Raw genomic sequence first — 17,661 nt, 5'->3', positions numbered from 1 at the left:
AAGTCCAGCAGTGCATAAACAAACATTGCAATGATCGCGGTAAAGCCTCAAACAGGGATGTCTATGTAATCAACTCTGTGATTCAGCAACCACTATAACTGTTGTTTTGCTTAAGTATTACATTAGTTTCTTGACTAGTGTAATTATATAGTATGTCACATTCAAGTTACTAGTACATTTGTCTTCTAATGTATACACACACACACAGATATAATTTGTCTACTGAGGCCTGTCTACAGGTGATGCAAAAATGCGTCTGAAAGTACCTATATTATCTTTTTACATTCCGGTCCTGCTCCTTGGTGTTCAGATGTCAGTAAAAAAAAATAAAACCTCCTTATTTAACATCCGTTTCAAGACAGCAGTACACACCATGTACAGACGCACAGTCCTGATGGACTGACTGGAAGCAACCGGAGGGTCTGAACTAAGGTGCACAGAACAGGAACAGTTCTCTGGGGCCAAACGACCCCAGCTCCCGGGCAGGAACCCCACAAAGAGGGGCTCCCTGGTGCCGCGGGGCTGACCCCAGCAGGGGACACACACCCTGTCAGTCCACATCTGCAACATCCACCGCCTGCCTCTGGTTCCTCTGGTTAACAAAGCTGAACACAAAATGCTTTTTTCTGCCATGATTCTCACGGGGGTAGACAACAAATATGGTATTACTGATGGATATGAGTGATGTCACTGGCAACACTTAAGGCCTGAAGAGACGGGAATTCTGGTTAATAGTTTAAATCAATAAAAAAACTTCTCAGGTGAAAAACCACAGGGCACCTATGACAAATGCTATTCTGTTGTTTAAACTAGACACTGCACTGTTGTGTATCACCCATCCTATAGATGTATGCATAATAAATTATATATATGCACACACACATATATAAAAAAAATATATAAGAATGCTCAGCCAAGGTTAGAAGGAAGCAAGGAAAGATAAATTCCTTCAAGCTGGGCTACACAGCTGCAGTCACTCAATGAAGTTGTACTAAAAAAAAAAAAAAAAAATCAAAGGAGGAGGACATTCAACTTTTTATTGAATTCCTGTTAATAACTTTGTAAACAAAAACTGACCAACAGTGTCAACACCACAATAATTTGCTGTCGCTGTGCTACAAAAAAGCTCTGGCTGCCCAGCTGTGGAGAGGAAGCAGTGCTGGAGTGCCTTCGTTGTATCTGATTAAGTGCAGACCGTAAGAAGTAGAACTCTCCTTGAGCAGGGAGCAACAGGATTTGTGGATGCATGTTCAACAGTGCAAGCAGAGCTTGACTATGCAGGAGAAGCGGACCATCTGTTTCAAAGACTGCTTTTTGTTAGACAGGATCTTTAGTATTGGTGTAAGAGCTACAAGACCAGATATATCATGCAGGAAATACTAAATATTATACAACGTTTTTCTCTCTAAAATAATGAAAGGGATATAGTTCATTATCAAAAAGAATTGTGTTACTCCTACAAAGGAAATGCTTTTATTTCAGGTACGTTTGGGGGAAAAATAACTGTGAAGGATATGGTCTTTCAGTAGTGAGTATAATTTCAACTAAGAATTAAGAATTTAAAAACATGTGAAAAGTAATGTTTTCTAATACTATGGAAAAAACCAGAATCATCTTACAGTCATAAAAATTAGAGCAACAGCCGATATTGCACATTACTGTTGCTCATCGTTTTGTCCGGGTGCAGGATAACTGGCTTCATACTTTTTCTTCAAGCCTTTCAAATATATACGCAAACTGTCTGGATCCAATCGAGAATTTCTGGCAGTCTGAACCAATCTCATCGCTAAATGGTATGCAGCTCTCTGTTTCATCATCTCAGGAGTGCTTTTCTGCCTGTGCTGTTCTTGAAAACATACACATGCATTAAAATATGAAATCAGTTATGTTCTATTATTAAAATAACAATATTAGCTATTTTCCAGCCTATTTCCGATCTCCTGATTCTTGGTTTGTATGCTGACATTCATTGGTCTGTACACTGACATCCAATACTCCTACACCCTAAGGACTGCTTTGTGTTCTCACCTAATGGTGATCTGCAGAATAATCTTTTATAACTGGTTCCAGAAACACAAATTTTAATGAAATCTATTTTCATAAAACCATAGGCAGTACTTACACTCTATCCTTTCAGAAACTGAAAATATAGTTTTGTAAAAACTGTGAATTACAGTATTATAATTTTCTAGTACATACCAAAATTTGTTTTGCAATATGATTTGTGATTTCCTTTGCATCCAAAATTACGGATGATGGTAGTGAGGAAACTTCTGCAGCTTTTAATCCTAAAGATATAAAACAAAAATCAGGTTTTTTGATGTAATTTTTTTCCTACCTTTCACACCACGTCTGCCAGAATTAACTTAACCTATTTTTTAAAGGGTGAAGTTTTAATTTTTATTAAAATAGGTTTTATATACGTTTTCTCTTTCTGTGTCTTTCTCTCTTTTTTGTTTGTTTTAATGAACAATATGGTTTTGAGTTACAAAATAAAATGTCTACTTTGTTGTAACACCTCCAAGATACGCTTCCACATGAAGTTACTGCTGGTATACTGTAACTGACACTCTAGGGGTTAAAGGAAAAAAAATGGCACTGTGGTGTTAGCAGCTTTCTCTGATTAGTTTTTTAATTTGGCAGGCTGGAAAATACTGAGGTCATGCTAAATGCACTGTCCATTAAACCCAGACATCATTGGACATGGATGTCATGTTCCAACTTACACGCTATTGCCGGTAGCCAAACTGCCAGATACTCAGGGTAAGAAAGATATGTAAAATATTTTTTTCTGCTCTAACACGATTTTTTTACTTTTTCCTTTGCCCGTGGCTCTGGCTGTTCTGAGGAAAGTCTGTGCTTCATCAGGTGCTTTAATACTGTAGGGTTAAAACTGAAAAAGGGTAAAGAAGAGCCCTTACACTTCTTCTTAGAACGTAACTCTGCTCAAGTAAGGTAAAGCCAAGACACCAACACTGAGTAACTAAAGGTCTAAGAATACTCTCTAAACATGAGATTTTTCTGAGTTAGTGGTGCTACAGCATCTGAAATTGAGGTTGTGCTGCCAAAGGTATGGAAACTTATTCTGAAATTCTGATGAAGAAACATTTTAAGTCCAGTTAATTGAAGCTTGACTGGAATAATTTCTAGTCTTTAGTTACCACTAGCTTGCAAAAGTCATGTGTAGCTAATTTCCTATTGATTAAATGTCACCTAAATCAAGAATCCAACTTCAGAATCTAGTATTTGGAAACATACGGATTTCTGTAACTCTTTAAAAAACATAGTTATGCCTTATTGTCACTCACTCCTTTATTGACCCTTAATTTGTCGATCTGTACAGTCTTCAGTATGATTTATTCTAAAGTCAAAAGAGAAGTAAACCCACTTTCCTGAGAACACTGATGCTTTAATGGAATGAAGTAGCCTGAGGCTGATACACAGTAAAATTCCTGTCCTTTTTCAAAGACACTTGACTCCTTTTTTGCTAATCAAAAAGGGCCAAGTTGCTATTTAACTGATATATCATTACTTACGGCAGACACATAATTTTTACATAACAAACCTCAGTATTCACAGTTTAAGTCGCTGCAGAACTTAGACTTACTTCCATAAGCAGAGATTAAGTCAACTCAAGTGCTGCGTGCTCACAAAGGTTCATCTCATTCAGAGGTGAATCAAGTAGCTACCCATATCACTAAAATGCTTTTTTCACTATGAAATTGAGTGTAAGTTCTTCACACTACCCTAAATTACTCTCACTACACGGCTACTTGAAACACACAAGTATTTAGAACATTCTCAAGATCTGCAGTTGCTACTCTATGAGAGAGATACAAATTCAGCAGAAAAATACTGTTAGATGCCTAATAACTGAAATACTATCTTACATAATCATTACGAAGTTAACATCATAGTGGAATCCATTACCGTAGTTCTTTTCCTCTGTATATCCTTTAGAGAGTGTGTAAGTGTAAGCAATTTTCTCCTTATTTCCAGCACTGCTTCTCACATGTTGCACTTCAAAATGGTAATTTTCCACATTGGGATATAAAGCATCTATATGACACAGTTCCAGGAAATGTGTAGCAAACAATGTAAATGCCTAAGTAAGGAAACAAAAAAGCAAATTTAATTTGGAAATGATCCTGGAATAAATTGCTATAAATATGAAAAATTAAATGTTCTCACAAATGTCCAGGTTTTCCTCCAAAACACTGAAAAGGTGCCTTTAAATTACTAACGTAAATTAAAATCTTTAAGTGACGAGTTCTACCATTGGTAAGGGTATCTTCCAACTGGGGATTCTCCCACTCCTCTCTCAAAAGAAGGAAAAGAACATAAAAAGTAACAGAAAATCCATGAAGCCTACAAAATTTTACTAGGGTTAACTTGAACGATTGTCAAATGGTTGCCGTAATACACTCTAGGGATGTTTTGTCAGAAGTACAAGCTACAGAAAGTATCTGAGCTTTTCAAACCAAACCACACCACAAAAGTACTCTGAATAAACTCTGATGAGAAACTGAACACCTACACACTTATTTCAAAAAATTGACAACAACCTGAGTTTCACCACATAATTAGTAGTAGAGGTGAAACATCCAACCCATCTAAAACCATCTTCCACTTTTCTAAACAAGCCCCTAACCTTTGTGACCAATTCCTAAGTTGTGTGGAACTACCACCGTCCTTTGGAAAGACACAGCCCACGCGTTTTCACACTCTCACACTCCTGATTCTCTCCCCATCCCACGGGGGAGAGCGAGCAGCTGGGTGGGCCTTGGCTGCCATTATGGCAGCATTTTTTATCTATCACTGTAATTCTTACTATTCACTAGTTATGAAAAGTATCATATTTCAGAAGAAATCTCTACAAAACAAGCAAAATTATGAGAAAATACTGTATCTACTTTCAGTATGACAAAAGAACTATAAGGCTTAAATTTTTTTCAAAACAGAATTACCTTTAAATTCAACAGATATTCACAGGCAGCATAACAAATGCCAATACCTTCTTCAGCACTGGTACCTCTGCCAAGTTCGTCAATTATGATGAGTGATCTGTCATTAGCATTTTGTATGATGTATGTTATCTAGGAAAATATTTAATGTGTTATCATTTTCATAAATTCCTTTCTTAAAAACTCTAATAGGAATACTGCTGCTAATAGGAATTCTTTGTGTTATTCAGATTAAACTTAATGCAGAATTTTAAAAAACTCATCAGATCCACAAATTTTACCTTTTCACAGCCTTCAAATACCTGTCAATTCTAATCAAGCAAAAACTGATACTCAGCAGTCTTTCTCTTTTTCACTGAACATACCACTTTCCCTCAAAATCGTATCGGGTTGGGAGAGGGAACTGAGAAGGGCTTAGGCTCCTACAAGTAATCACTTAAGGTGTAAGAAATAACACATTGAAACTACTTTCCAACAAAGCACTAATTTCTATTCATATTGGGGTATCTCTTTATTTAATATATGCCTGGTTTTCTGTAGTTCATCGTCAAGGTAACAGATGAAAGCTGGATTTTTGACTACTTTTCAAGGTACATCTTTTCAGTAGAAATATACCAGTACAATTTCTATTAGCTTAACAGCAAACATGGGCCTTGGACCCTGGATTAGCTATCTTTAATACCTCTTTCATTTCCTTCATGAACGTTGATGCGTTTGTTTCTATATCATCATCCATACCTATTCTGGTAAAAATTTGCTCTGCGATTCGAAAAGAACAATACTCTGCTGGGACATAAGAACCTACAAAACAAATAAAATATGAGTTTTCTTATAACAGTGGGACAAATGCCAATGTGCCTGAATATGTCAGTGGGGGAAAAAAATCAGTTTTACACTTGGTCTTTATACACTGTAGAGAATGCATCTTATTCTATAAAGTTTCATAAGATTATGTTCTACTTCGTAAGAAAAAATCATTATATAGATACTGTAATTAAAGAAGCTCATCAATAAAACCTTAAGAAATCATATGCCTGAAGCTGTGTGTCAGTCTAAAGGGATGCAAAAGTGAGAACAAACAATAGGATTAATTTACATTTCTGTAGCCATTGAGTTACTAATCCCAAGGAATCTTAAAACAGGAATGTATTTCCTTTATCAGACTTTGAAGTTTATTAGTTTTATTGAACAGAAAAGGCCAGGGAACCTGCCAAAAGACTTTACTGTCTCCTTTATTCATATTAAACTCACATTTTTGAGAGCAATTCCAAAAGAACTTGCAGTTGTTGGGGACTGGACTTTGAGAGAGTTGATTATTTATCTATTAATTCTACTTGGCTGTAAGCACATTCCTCTACGTAAGTTAGGTATGCTCAGGTCCTTTTGGGTGACTAACACACATGTAGCCTGATGAGCACACTTCAAGGACACTAGCTATCAATCTAGTGTAAAGTGCTAGATTGGGTTAAGGTGGTCCAAAGAATTAAAGAATGCAACTGTGCTTCTCCTAAAGACAGACTGAAGAGGCTTCCAGGTACACAGATGGGGCCCCGTAAGTTTCCAATGGCAGACCCAAAGCCTCATGGTGGCCTCAGACAGCAAAACGAGAGCTAGTAGGAGCAAACAGACTAAAAATTACCTGTTACTAGTAAGACAAAATCTTATTCTAGAAGCCAAATCATTCCACTTCATAAATATTTTTAACTAGAAACCAATAAATGTGCTGCAGAAGATTACTAACACGGTACACTCTTACTCACCAATCTGTGCCATAATTTGACAGAGAGCAATCTGTTTGAGGTACGTTGATTTTCCACTCATATTTGGTCCTGTAATAATGACAAAATTGTTACCCTCTGTCAGGTATGTGTTGTTCGACACAGGTTTTTCCATAGCTATCTTTTCAAGAATGGGATGCCATCCCTGCTTGATTGCTAAAGTATCCGTAAATTCTGGACGAACTAAATGAGAAAAAGGATATAAAACATTGCAGAGTTAGTATGGAAACCTTCTCATTATTTAACTAGTGCATTTTGAAATAAAGTAATTCTTGCAGAGCAGAAGTCAAACTCTGTGGTCCCAATTCCCCGATTTTTACTCTCCTGGAGTGAGCAAGACTAACATGCAGCACTTGGGAAGAATTACCAGCCACCTTCAGGTATAGACTCTGATTGTCATACGAGTCTTCATGATTTATCACTACAAAAAAAATCCCACAACTAACAATTCATTTCTAAATTAAAATTCTGTGTTTGTGTTCTGTAGTAAGTAGGGTTGGACTCCAGTAATAAAAATACAAAGAGTGAAACTTGGAAAGTAATTAAAACAGAAAACCTGAAAGCCAGTTTCATAGCTAATATATTTTTAATAATTTATTTTTATACTGCTATGAGCAGATAAAGCACAGAGGTCATGAACTCTGTTACTACTGCATATACACCTTATTATATAAGCACTGGAAACAACGAAGTAACATTTCTTCTATTTTTGTTATATTTTGTCATATTGATTATTTGGCTGTATACTATTCCTGCACAGATCCATATGATCCTGGGACTATCTATATGTAATATTCTGTCAGAACACAGTTCTCTACTGAACTTACTCCATACACCTCCTCTTTGTACGCCTCAATGGCAGTACCCCAGGCTAACAAAGAATTGTTAAATTTGGTGGTCTGTTTAAATGGAGCACCCTTCAACAAAGAAGTGCCAAAACAGTTTTTCAGGTTTAAACACTGGGGAGCTCTAATTACCTGGTGTAGATTTTAGTCATTTAATGATTTAGATGAGAAAGTCAAGTGGCAAAGGGGACCCAAAGCTACAAAAGACAGTCCATTTATTTTAGTGGATACACATTCATTCCTGGCTGTGCAAACTACAGGTGTAGATTTATGGGAAAAGCTATTCGGCTTTGGTCTTATTATCACTGCTGAAGAAAACCTGTGCTCCGATTCCTTTGGCGGGAAAAGGCTGTGATGCCTCAAGCACATCAGTTACTGTTCAGTTACACATCAATTCATGTGCGATGATTGGAACCATCAGCACATGAAGATTCACAGTCCATACTGCAAAGTAAACAGGTGCTGCTCACAAACTGGAAATTACAAAGCAGCATCAGTAATGATGAGCTAATACATCTCCTGAGAAGGCTTCCAGACCTGAATTAATACCTACACCGTATCGTACTGTAGGTAAGTATCTCAGGTCAGCATTAACTGAAGACACCATACTTGATTTGTACGTTGCAGAACTGGGCTACGGGAGCAGGATGAACAATATGCAGGTAAGCACGTGATCCTGGATTCCTTAGAAGACTATTTCCAAAAATGTCTAAAAGTGCTACAGAAATTAAGGCAGATAAACAAAGGTAGCCACATATTTTGTTTTACAGTATATACTTAATGTTGGTCTGGCTTACACTATCTTGTGCCCTTTCAGAACAGAAGTGCAAACTCAAAATGTTCACAGATTTGTGCTTTTGAATAGAGTATGCTTATACTGCCTATCTTGAGAAGACGGGCTGTGAAGGCTTACAGCAGCTAAATGGCAGAATGTAATTTCGATGAATAGAAACAGAAAGAACATCAGCATAAAACTGGCAAGGATAGACCACAGACACTCACCTAAAGCCTACTAAGACCCAAAAAAATAAATGATGTTGGCTTAACAATTGGAGAACCTGACAAAACAGCTTGGATGTTTTCCAGCAGGAGGGTCTTTACCTGGCCCATGACAGAATCACAGGAGAAACTTACCATAATCAGAAAGAGTGCAGGCATGGGCAAAGGAAAGCAGCATATCCAGCATGGACACGATGTCAGCCAGCTTGTACAGGCAATGAATATGTTCATAAATCTCATTCAGCAGTTTACACACTATTCTGAAATAAGACACTGATTTAGATGTTGCATAGTACATACTGTCACTCTACACACAGAAATAAAGCACGTTAATAATGTACATACTGCATACATTAGACAGGAGGTTGCTCATAAAATGCAATCATCTCTGCTAGGTGCAAAGGTATACATTTCTTTGAAGCCAATTAAGATCTTATACCATCATCTCAGATCACATTCTGCTATCAGACACATAGCTCTAATGCCAACAGCTCATAGGAAAGCTTCATAAAGAGAATGAACCAAAAATATAGCTATGGAATCAAGTACGCTTTATTAACATGTCAAATGTGACTCTAATTCCCTTAGGCCTTCATGTTAATGAAAAACCCACATGGCTTCTAGAAAGAATTTCCCTAAAATTGACATGTAACATTACACTTAGTAAGTCTTCTGAAATAGCAACGTGACAACCAGCAAGGACAAAATACAGACAGTTTTACTGTAAATGCAAGGAACTGTTTAAAGGAAAGGTTCTGCATTACAAAACTAATGCGTTCATTGTGTCATTTTGTGTAGATAATTCACCCATAAAAATTTAATAAATATGACGGCCACCCCTATAAATAAATGCCTACCTATTTGTAATCATGTTTAATTCACTATATACTTTGTAGGGGTTTTTTTGCCTCAGGAAGTACAATTGATCGTGTCACTTTGGATTATTTCTGTAAGTAGCCACTTAACAGAAAGACAACTTTAAGAAAACATGTAATTAGCTGTTAATTGGACAAAATAAATGTAGTTAGCAAATACTAGTTTTAAATGGTCTTACAAGTAGGTCATGTGATATATTTCTCTCAGGGACTCCTGACATCTTTCATTCATTTTTATTAAATCTGCTGAAGTGAAGCTGTATGTGTTTTTCATTTTAGTGATCTACAAGGAATTCAAACCAACAATAAGAACTTGTCGTATTACCAGAAACAAAACAAGCCTCTAAAAAACAAACTGGGAACACCACAGGGGAAAAAAGTGGGAAAAAATAACTCCTGGTTTCATTTTTCCCATTTACATTTATACATACAAGAGAATGCAGTTATCAGCATACACACAACATCACTGCATATAACCGTACATTTCTAAGAATATTAAGTATAACCAGAAATAGAGCAGTTATAAAACCATACCAATTATACCTTACTTCTAGATACCTCCACTGAAATTATTTTAATTGTTGCTTAAATTACTGTGTAATGTGTACTTTATTAATGTATTATACATTTTATATACATTACATATACAAAAATATTATGAAAAAAACGTATCTAGTGTAGATACCTTTGTAAATTCTGAAGGAAGTTGGCCATTGGGTAATGCTGAACAATCAACATTCATCTGGATAAAAAACCCACGAGCAGAGCTGAAACTTGTTTTCATTGGCAGGTTGTACTTTTCTGCAAGTTGTGTTATCATACCTACACAGCACGAATAAAAATCTGACCCAAATTACATACACTCATGTGCATACCGACACATACATGTTTGCGTTGGTACAAAGATGCATAGTTAACGTGATTTACAGGCGTTGAACGTGTCAGGTAAGTAAGATGAGAAGAGGCCTTTGAGGTGGGTCTCCAGGGAGTTATTTAAGTAACATATGAATGCAACAAATCCGGGTGCATAAAACTATTGGGAAAAAAAATCCAGTGGAGAATCAGATAAATTCATGTGTTCTTTAAAGGCAGTTCATGCATTTGACCAACTCCCAGGTGGGTCTATCTACGGAAAGGAAAGTCTGCTCAAGCCCTCAGCGTCCATGCAGCAGACAGAGTATGAACTGTAGGCTAGGGACTGTTTTTAATCAGTTCATGATTCTAAGCAATCTTCTTTCACCAGGCTGAGGGTAATACTTTACATCTGTAATTTCCCCCTTAGGTCCATCTTGTTCCTGGCTAAGATACCGCATGTAGGAAAACGTCAGAAGAATATGTACTGTGAAACCATGGGAATTCTGAATACTGCAGAGAGGGTAATAGTGTGGTACTCCTGTAAGAAGAATGGAGTTACTTAGCAGTGTTTCCCTGAGGATCATTGCTCTAAGCTTGCCCACTCTCATGTTCCAACCATGTAGACTAGAAACCTGGGACATTCTGTATATACAATCATGGAACAGTTTGGGTTGGAAGGGACCTGTAAAGATCATCTAGTCCAACCCCTCTGCCACAGGCAGGGACATCTTTCACTAGATCAGGTTGCTCTAAGCCACATCCAACCTGACCCTGAATGCTTCCGATAAGTGTATCCACAACTTCTCTGGGAAACTCATTCCAGTATCTCACCAGCCTTTCTTCATGGGAGAGGTGTTCCAGCCCCCTGACCAGTTTTGTGGCCCTCCTCTGGACCCAGTCTAATGGGTCCGTGTCTTTCTTGTGCAGTGGAACCCAGAGCTGGACACAGTACTCCGGGTGGAGTCTCACCAGAGCAGAATAGAGGGGTGAGAATCCCTTCCCTCAACCTGCTGGCCACACTTCTTTTGATGTAGGCCAGGATACAATTGGCTTTCTGGGCTGTGAGCACACATTACCGACTCATGTCCAATTTTTCAGCCACCAGTATCCCCAAGTCCTTCTCTGCAAGCCCTTCATCCCCAGTCTATACTGATACTGGGGATCGCCCTGACAAAGGTGCAGGGCCTTGTACTTGGCCTTGCTGGACTTCAAGAGGTTCGCACAGGTTCACTCTTCAAGCCTGTCCAGGTTCCTCTGGATCAGCTGCACCACTCAGCTTGGTGTTGTCTTCAAACATGCTCACAGCCCACTCAATTCCACTGTTTATGCCATCGATGAAGATACTAAATAGTATTGGTTCTAGCACGGACCCTTGAGGGACACAACGAGTTGTTTCCACTTGGGACACTGAGCCACTGACTGTAACTATTTGGAGGTGTCTCAATGATCTTTAAGGTCCCTTCCAACTCTAACCATTCTATGATTCTATGTTTTATGCAGAATGTTTTAGTTGGAATAATTCTGTTACTTTAGCTTTTTTGTACTTTTAGAGGATAAGGGACAGCACAGTTTTAATTATAGGTATCACAATATAATTGTCAACTTCATTCAAATAAAACTGAGTTTTTATCTAAAAAAGGAGAATCTCAGTGTGTATCTCAAAAGTACTTCAGTGACTTATTGATGACAATCAGTTCATACTAATACTAAATACTTTTTATAGGTGAGAAAGTTATAATACACATGATTACATAGCTTCTATATGCCAGGTGCAATGTACTTTGAACTCCAAATAAATAAAAGTCATGGTTTAGATATACCTGCTATGTCATCAACAATTTCTGTGTATGTTCTACGAGCTATGTCAAGGAATTCATTGATGTTAGGCTTAACAGCATAGCATTTCTGGGTCCTCATACTCAGACATCCTTTTGTGTACCTTGTATTGTCATTAATTACCGTTGTAATCTTTTCAAGTATAATTCCAAATCTGCAATATTAGTTGTAATTCAAATTAGTCACATAATACTTTACAATTTTTATTTGCAATATCACCCCAAAATTACAAGTAGGAGTATTACAAATAACTGAAGCAAATTATCTACTGTTAAACACTAAATTTCATGTCTATTTTCACCTCAGAATGCAGCACGACTATACACAAGTCTGACTAAAGCCACAATTCAAATCTTTGGGAGATATGAATTATTTCTCAAATATAGAGGCAATAATTGATTTCTGCATTATTATGGGGACTAAACCACTACTTCTGTCTTTTCAGTACTATTTCTAATGGAGTACAGTTAATCAGCAATTGTGGTATTACAGCTAACCCTATGTTTTGCTTTTTTCCCCTGTATTTGTTTGTTAGTTGAAAATTAGAATTTTTGACAATTAAAATCAACTTATAGGCAAAAGAATTGAGCTATACCTGTAACTACAAATAAACAAAGATGCAACATCTTTAATCTTACATTCTTAAGAAAGATTAGTTTCTAACATACTAGCTAAAATATAATAAATACCTCGTATCTTCAAGAGAGTTGTAATAAGCCTTTAGCAGAGGTGTGTTACAGCTTCTTAAAGCAGCCTGTTGAAGATTAAAATACAGACATGAATAGTTACTTCTTTTTGTAGCCCTTTTAAGGGCTACAAAGTTCTGAGATGCACTGAGACTTATTAATGGTTGCATAAGCAGCTTACAGAATCTGAGCAGGAGTTTCAGTTAAATATTTGTTATAAAATCAATTATTCAGGCAATGGTTAAGAATCCAGCTCTTAAGAGTATTAAATGCATATTTTCAACTGGCTTAAGGATTAATAGACTCTGTTGGCAGTATTGTGTTCTGCAAGATACAAATATTTTTTGACTTTATGATCCTTATCGGTTCCTTCCAACTTGAGATATTCTATGAAATTTAACAAACTGCACTGTATAGAAGGACTAAACATTCTGTACGTTAACTAAAAAAAAAAAAAAAAAAAAAAAGAGCTTACTTTTAGAGGCTCCACAAGTTCTAGAGTATGCTTCAGGTAGATTAAATTAGTTATTTTTGATTCAGCAGTTTTAACCTGTTGAAAAATTTTACAAATATTGGAGGTGTCTGTACATCTCCCTGTTTAAAAAAAGTACTTAAGAACTCAAAGAACTCATACTGTTAACTGTATCAGATATATACTTTTACTGAAAATTGCAAAAAATACTCTATAAGCTCACTTAGACAACTTGACTTATAACTACATAAAAAATTGTTTACCTAAATTTTACATTGCCTATGTGATAGTTTGCCCATCAGTAGATATTTTCCTGTCTGCACTGATGACTGACTCTCAGAACACTCTGCTAACCCGAGCCATGAAAACTTCTTTCAGTCTTCTATGTATACACAGCTCTATGCAAGCTCTACAGAGCTTGTAGAGCCTTTCAAAGTGAATACAGTACACATTGTCATTAATTAGCATAGCCCTTTTCACAATTGCTGTTGAACACAACATAACCCAATTTGGTTGACTTGTCTTTGGTTAATATATTTATAACCTTAAACATCTGCCCATGTAATTTAAAAAAAATAATCCAATAAATGTTTAAATATTTTGCTTACAATAATGACTGCTCTTCAAAATGTTTTGTATTTGCAATTTCCTGCTTGTACAAGGAATTTCCCTATAAATACTGAGGCGGAAAGACGAGTTCTAAGGAACATGAACCTGAAGGTATATTCAGTAATTCTCCCAATGGTGATCTGTGATGGAAGCCTTCTCTGCTGGTTGAGCTCCTGAATGCACTCTAATGGGTACAGCATGAGGCATAAAGCACTCGGAGCAAAACCATGGCAGCTTCTGCCACATGGATAATGGCTAAAATACCTCCCTGCTGAACAAAGCCTTAACACACGCAGATATAGTATTGTTTGTCTTTCAACTGAACTATGTCGTTATAAGAATTTATTACTTTATTGTCTAGTTATGCTTTTATGAATAAATGTTTTTATCTGCATTTTGTTTCAGTCTGCCTTGCAAGATGTGTGATTTAAGGTAAGAGGTAAGAGCAGGGCACTCTTAATCCATAAGATGGGACCCTGAGAAAGCTTAAGGGCAATCAATTCTCCAATACATTACTTATTCCTTGCATTCAAAGGTGAGAGAAGCGTGGGTCAAGTTGAGAGCGAGACACAGAAAGGACTTCTAGCTATTCCTAACCTAGATCTGTGTGCTTGAGACAAAGGGTCTCTGCTCGTGAGAACAGACAGCATAGGGGAAACTTCTGTCTGGTTTGGTACTGCTTATGCTGCGCAATGAGCATGTTGTTTTCTGTCAGCTAGCCGCTCTTCAGAGGAAACATTAACTCCTGCGGGAAAAAGTTGCGCTCAGCTCATACAGATAAGTAATTCCCATTTCTGTCTTTGTACATTTGCATGACTGACTTAGGAATTGGATACAGATTTAAGTTTATCTATATTACAAGCACAGTGGAGCAGAGTTAGAGTGGTTCTTAAGAACATTTTTCAAAAATTTTTTTCAGGCAATAAAGACTAATTTCTATTGATTTGTATTGCACAAAAACTAAGAAATTATTTGATTTCTAGTAAGAAAGATGCTTAATTTTCTTTAGGCTACCAAAATTGTATTAACCTCCAAAAATAAGAGAGAAAATTCATGTCATACACTTTTTACTTTTATACTGACGTGAAGATAATTCCTCTCTCTCATCCTAGTACTGTTGAACAGGATGTGTACACTTACAAAGAATAAAGATAGGGAGTGATGAAAAAGTAAACATTTTTGGAAGTCAATGTACATAAATTAAGATAAATGTGATTTTGAAGAAAAGCCATATTTTTGTAACATTCTCCTATAAATATCTTCTACTGCTGTAAAATAAGATATACTCTCAATATACGATAACATTATTCCATGTCTTTTTAGGGTGCAGTCTTTTTCTTATGATCTCATGCATATTTATAGATATCACATGTATATATTGCACATTATGGCCAGATAACTGATCATCTAAGGTGTATTTCAAAACATACTGTATCTTGCTTTGGAATTTGTACCAAAACTGAAAGTAGTTGTTCTGTATCCAGGAATTTTGAGATAACTGTAAAACAAAAGTAAACAGATCAGAAATTGAACTGAAATTGTAGTAAAATCTAGTTTTTTAAAATGCACGCAATTACTTAGTTATACTTATACTAGCCTTCTTTCATTCTATCTTCACAAATTATTTACCAGGGAAAAGAACAGGTTAAAAATAGCTGCTATTTAAATTATTTTGTCATAACTATACTTCCTATACCTAAGCATGTAGTGATTCTTGTATAGGTGGACACATATCAATTCAGCAATACTCTTTTTGTTAGACTGAATCGTATTTCTCTTGTGATGAAGATTAAGCTTATATGATTCAACTTCAGGTAGACTAACATACTCTGGTATCATATTTTTTTTTACCTTTGTCTGGACCGCTATATTTTATGAAGTAACAGAAAAAAATATGCATACAAAACAAGTAGTACATCAGCAATACCTTTATTTGTTCTTAACATATACATTATGTATACTTGTATAATTCCAACATAGTGTGTATCTAGCCATAGAGGTAAAGAGACAAACTCAAATTCTTCAAAAAAGCTACTGGCTCACTGACTTCTATCCACTTTATCAGAGAAATACACTTTTCTTAGCGAAACACTTGAGAAAAATATCACTGTCATAATAAAGATTACCTTAAAAAATTGTCAACTATGTAAGTGTCACCTGACAAATCATAAAAATATACTTTTCAAACATATTGAGTTACACCGCATACTTTCATAAATAAGAAAAAAATGTTTAAAAAGAAACATAATACTATGTATTAAAACAATAAACTACTACCTGCTTGAAGACCAAAAAAGAGCTCCTCATCCTGGAGTAACTCCTGAACACAGTCCAGTCTTGTGTTAATTGTTTCGGCATCAACTAGTGGCTCCAGGATATTGGATCTGAGTCTTCGACTTCCACCTGGAGTTTTAGTGTAATTTAGGACACCAAAAAGTGTGTGACCATTCCTTTAAAAAAAAAAACAACAGATGTGAAGAATACACTCACAAAAATAAAGATGGTAAATGTTCAGTGACATTTTCAGGTAAGAGTATCCTACAAACTCGAGGCATGCTTTTGGCATGCTTATACAAACTACAGCACTTTAGGATTTAATGTAATGTAATGTAATTTAATATAATATTAGCCCTCATTATATCATTTGCCAAAGCATAGAAACACATTTGTACTCATTGTCTTCATTTTTTGTACTAGTATGTCATTCCTACTGCAGTGGTGCAGTTCTCATTTTTCCTTTCAATTGAACTACTTAAAAACAAACAAATTAACCCTACAAAAGGAGACAAACCATGATCTGAGATCAAATACTAATCAGAACATTTTCATTAAAATACATTTCTGAAAATGATTTAAAATACTTAGAAGTCCGAGAGAAATAAGCATTGCTTTTATTTTTGTAAAGGATTTACAGTCAACACAGGAGTCAAATTAACATGCTTATGATTTATAAATACTATTTATTTATTTATTTACACATCCCAGGGTCTCATACTTAAAGGTTGATTGTATCTGTTTAAAATAAACAGCCTACAATATTTATAGTACCTAAACAGTTTCAGAAACCTGAAACCTTCAATGCTATTGGCTTGAAAGAAAGCCAATGGAAACAGTGAGGCCATATAAACACACTGATTGAAAACAGACCATGAAAAAGAAGAAATCTGGTGCAAGCACACAAAACAAACAGCATGAGAGGGTACAGCATGAGAGGGTACAGCATGAGAGGGTACAGCATGAGAGGGTACAGCAACTCCTGAAATACCATGGTATAAAAGAAAAGCAACAGTCAAGAGAATTAAAAATGGGGGAAATTCCAAGCCATTTTTTATTAAGGACATATTTACCATAAGATGCAGCTCTGACAACAGTAAAGGGTAACTCTACATTTGGGATAGTATCCACACTGCCCACCTGTAGGCAACTGAGTGTTCATTTTCCTGTACAGTAAGTGGAGAGAGACAATTCTGCCCTATAGAATTAATACGAGCACAAGACCTTGATTTAGGTGTTTCTGGTGTGTACCTGTACTATTAACTTTTACTGTTAATATCTGATACAAAGAGATCTAACCATGTTTTAGGGGTAAATCTATGTAATGGAAACTTGCCACTGGGTCAGCAAAAATTCTGCAGCAATAATGCTAAAAAATAACATAACACAACCATAACATCCTAAAGCAGTTTACTGTTGTTCAGTTTCTCCTGTGACCTCCTTCCTCTCAAAACCATCTGTGGAAGTA

General features: G+C 36.2%; 1 protein-coding gene across 1 annotated transcript in view; it reads right to left on the bottom strand.

The window, feature by feature from the left end:
* Positions 1 to 1,655: 1,655 nt before the first annotated feature.
* The window catches only part of MSH4 (mutS homolog 4), a 28,777-nt gene continuing 12,771 nt past the window's right edge, over positions 1,656 to 17,661 (bottom strand). Inside the window, exons 7-20 of the mRNA XM_074152544.1 lie at positions 16,197 to 16,369; positions 15,350 to 15,417; positions 13,314 to 13,388; positions 12,842 to 12,906; positions 12,137 to 12,306; positions 10,147 to 10,283; positions 9,641 to 9,744; positions 8,722 to 8,846; positions 6,725 to 6,925; positions 5,647 to 5,765; positions 4,968 to 5,096; positions 3,931 to 4,105; positions 2,200 to 2,288; positions 1,656 to 1,841 (exon numbers count right to left, since the gene is read on the bottom strand). Of these exons, the coding sequence (XP_074008645.1) occupies positions 1,656 to 1,841; positions 2,200 to 2,288; positions 3,931 to 4,105; positions 4,968 to 5,096; positions 5,647 to 5,765; positions 6,725 to 6,925; positions 8,722 to 8,846; positions 9,641 to 9,744; positions 10,147 to 10,283; positions 12,137 to 12,306; positions 12,842 to 12,906; positions 13,314 to 13,388; positions 15,350 to 15,417; positions 16,197 to 16,369 (1,816 nt within the window). The remainder of the gene's footprint in view (positions 1,842 to 2,199; positions 2,289 to 3,930; positions 4,106 to 4,967; positions 5,097 to 5,646; positions 5,766 to 6,724; positions 6,926 to 8,721; positions 8,847 to 9,640; positions 9,745 to 10,146; positions 10,284 to 12,136; positions 12,307 to 12,841; positions 12,907 to 13,313; positions 13,389 to 15,349; positions 15,418 to 16,196; positions 16,370 to 17,661) is intronic.

This window comes from Numenius arquata, chromosome 8 (genome assembly GCF_964106895.1).
Source record: "Numenius arquata chromosome 8, bNumArq3.hap1.1, whole genome shotgun sequence".
Lineage (NCBI taxonomy): Eukaryota > Metazoa > Chordata > Aves > Charadriiformes > Scolopacidae > Numenius > Numenius arquata.
The sequence above is the reverse complement of the archived record's forward strand: the minus strand, read 5'-3'. Positions and strand labels throughout refer to the sequence as shown.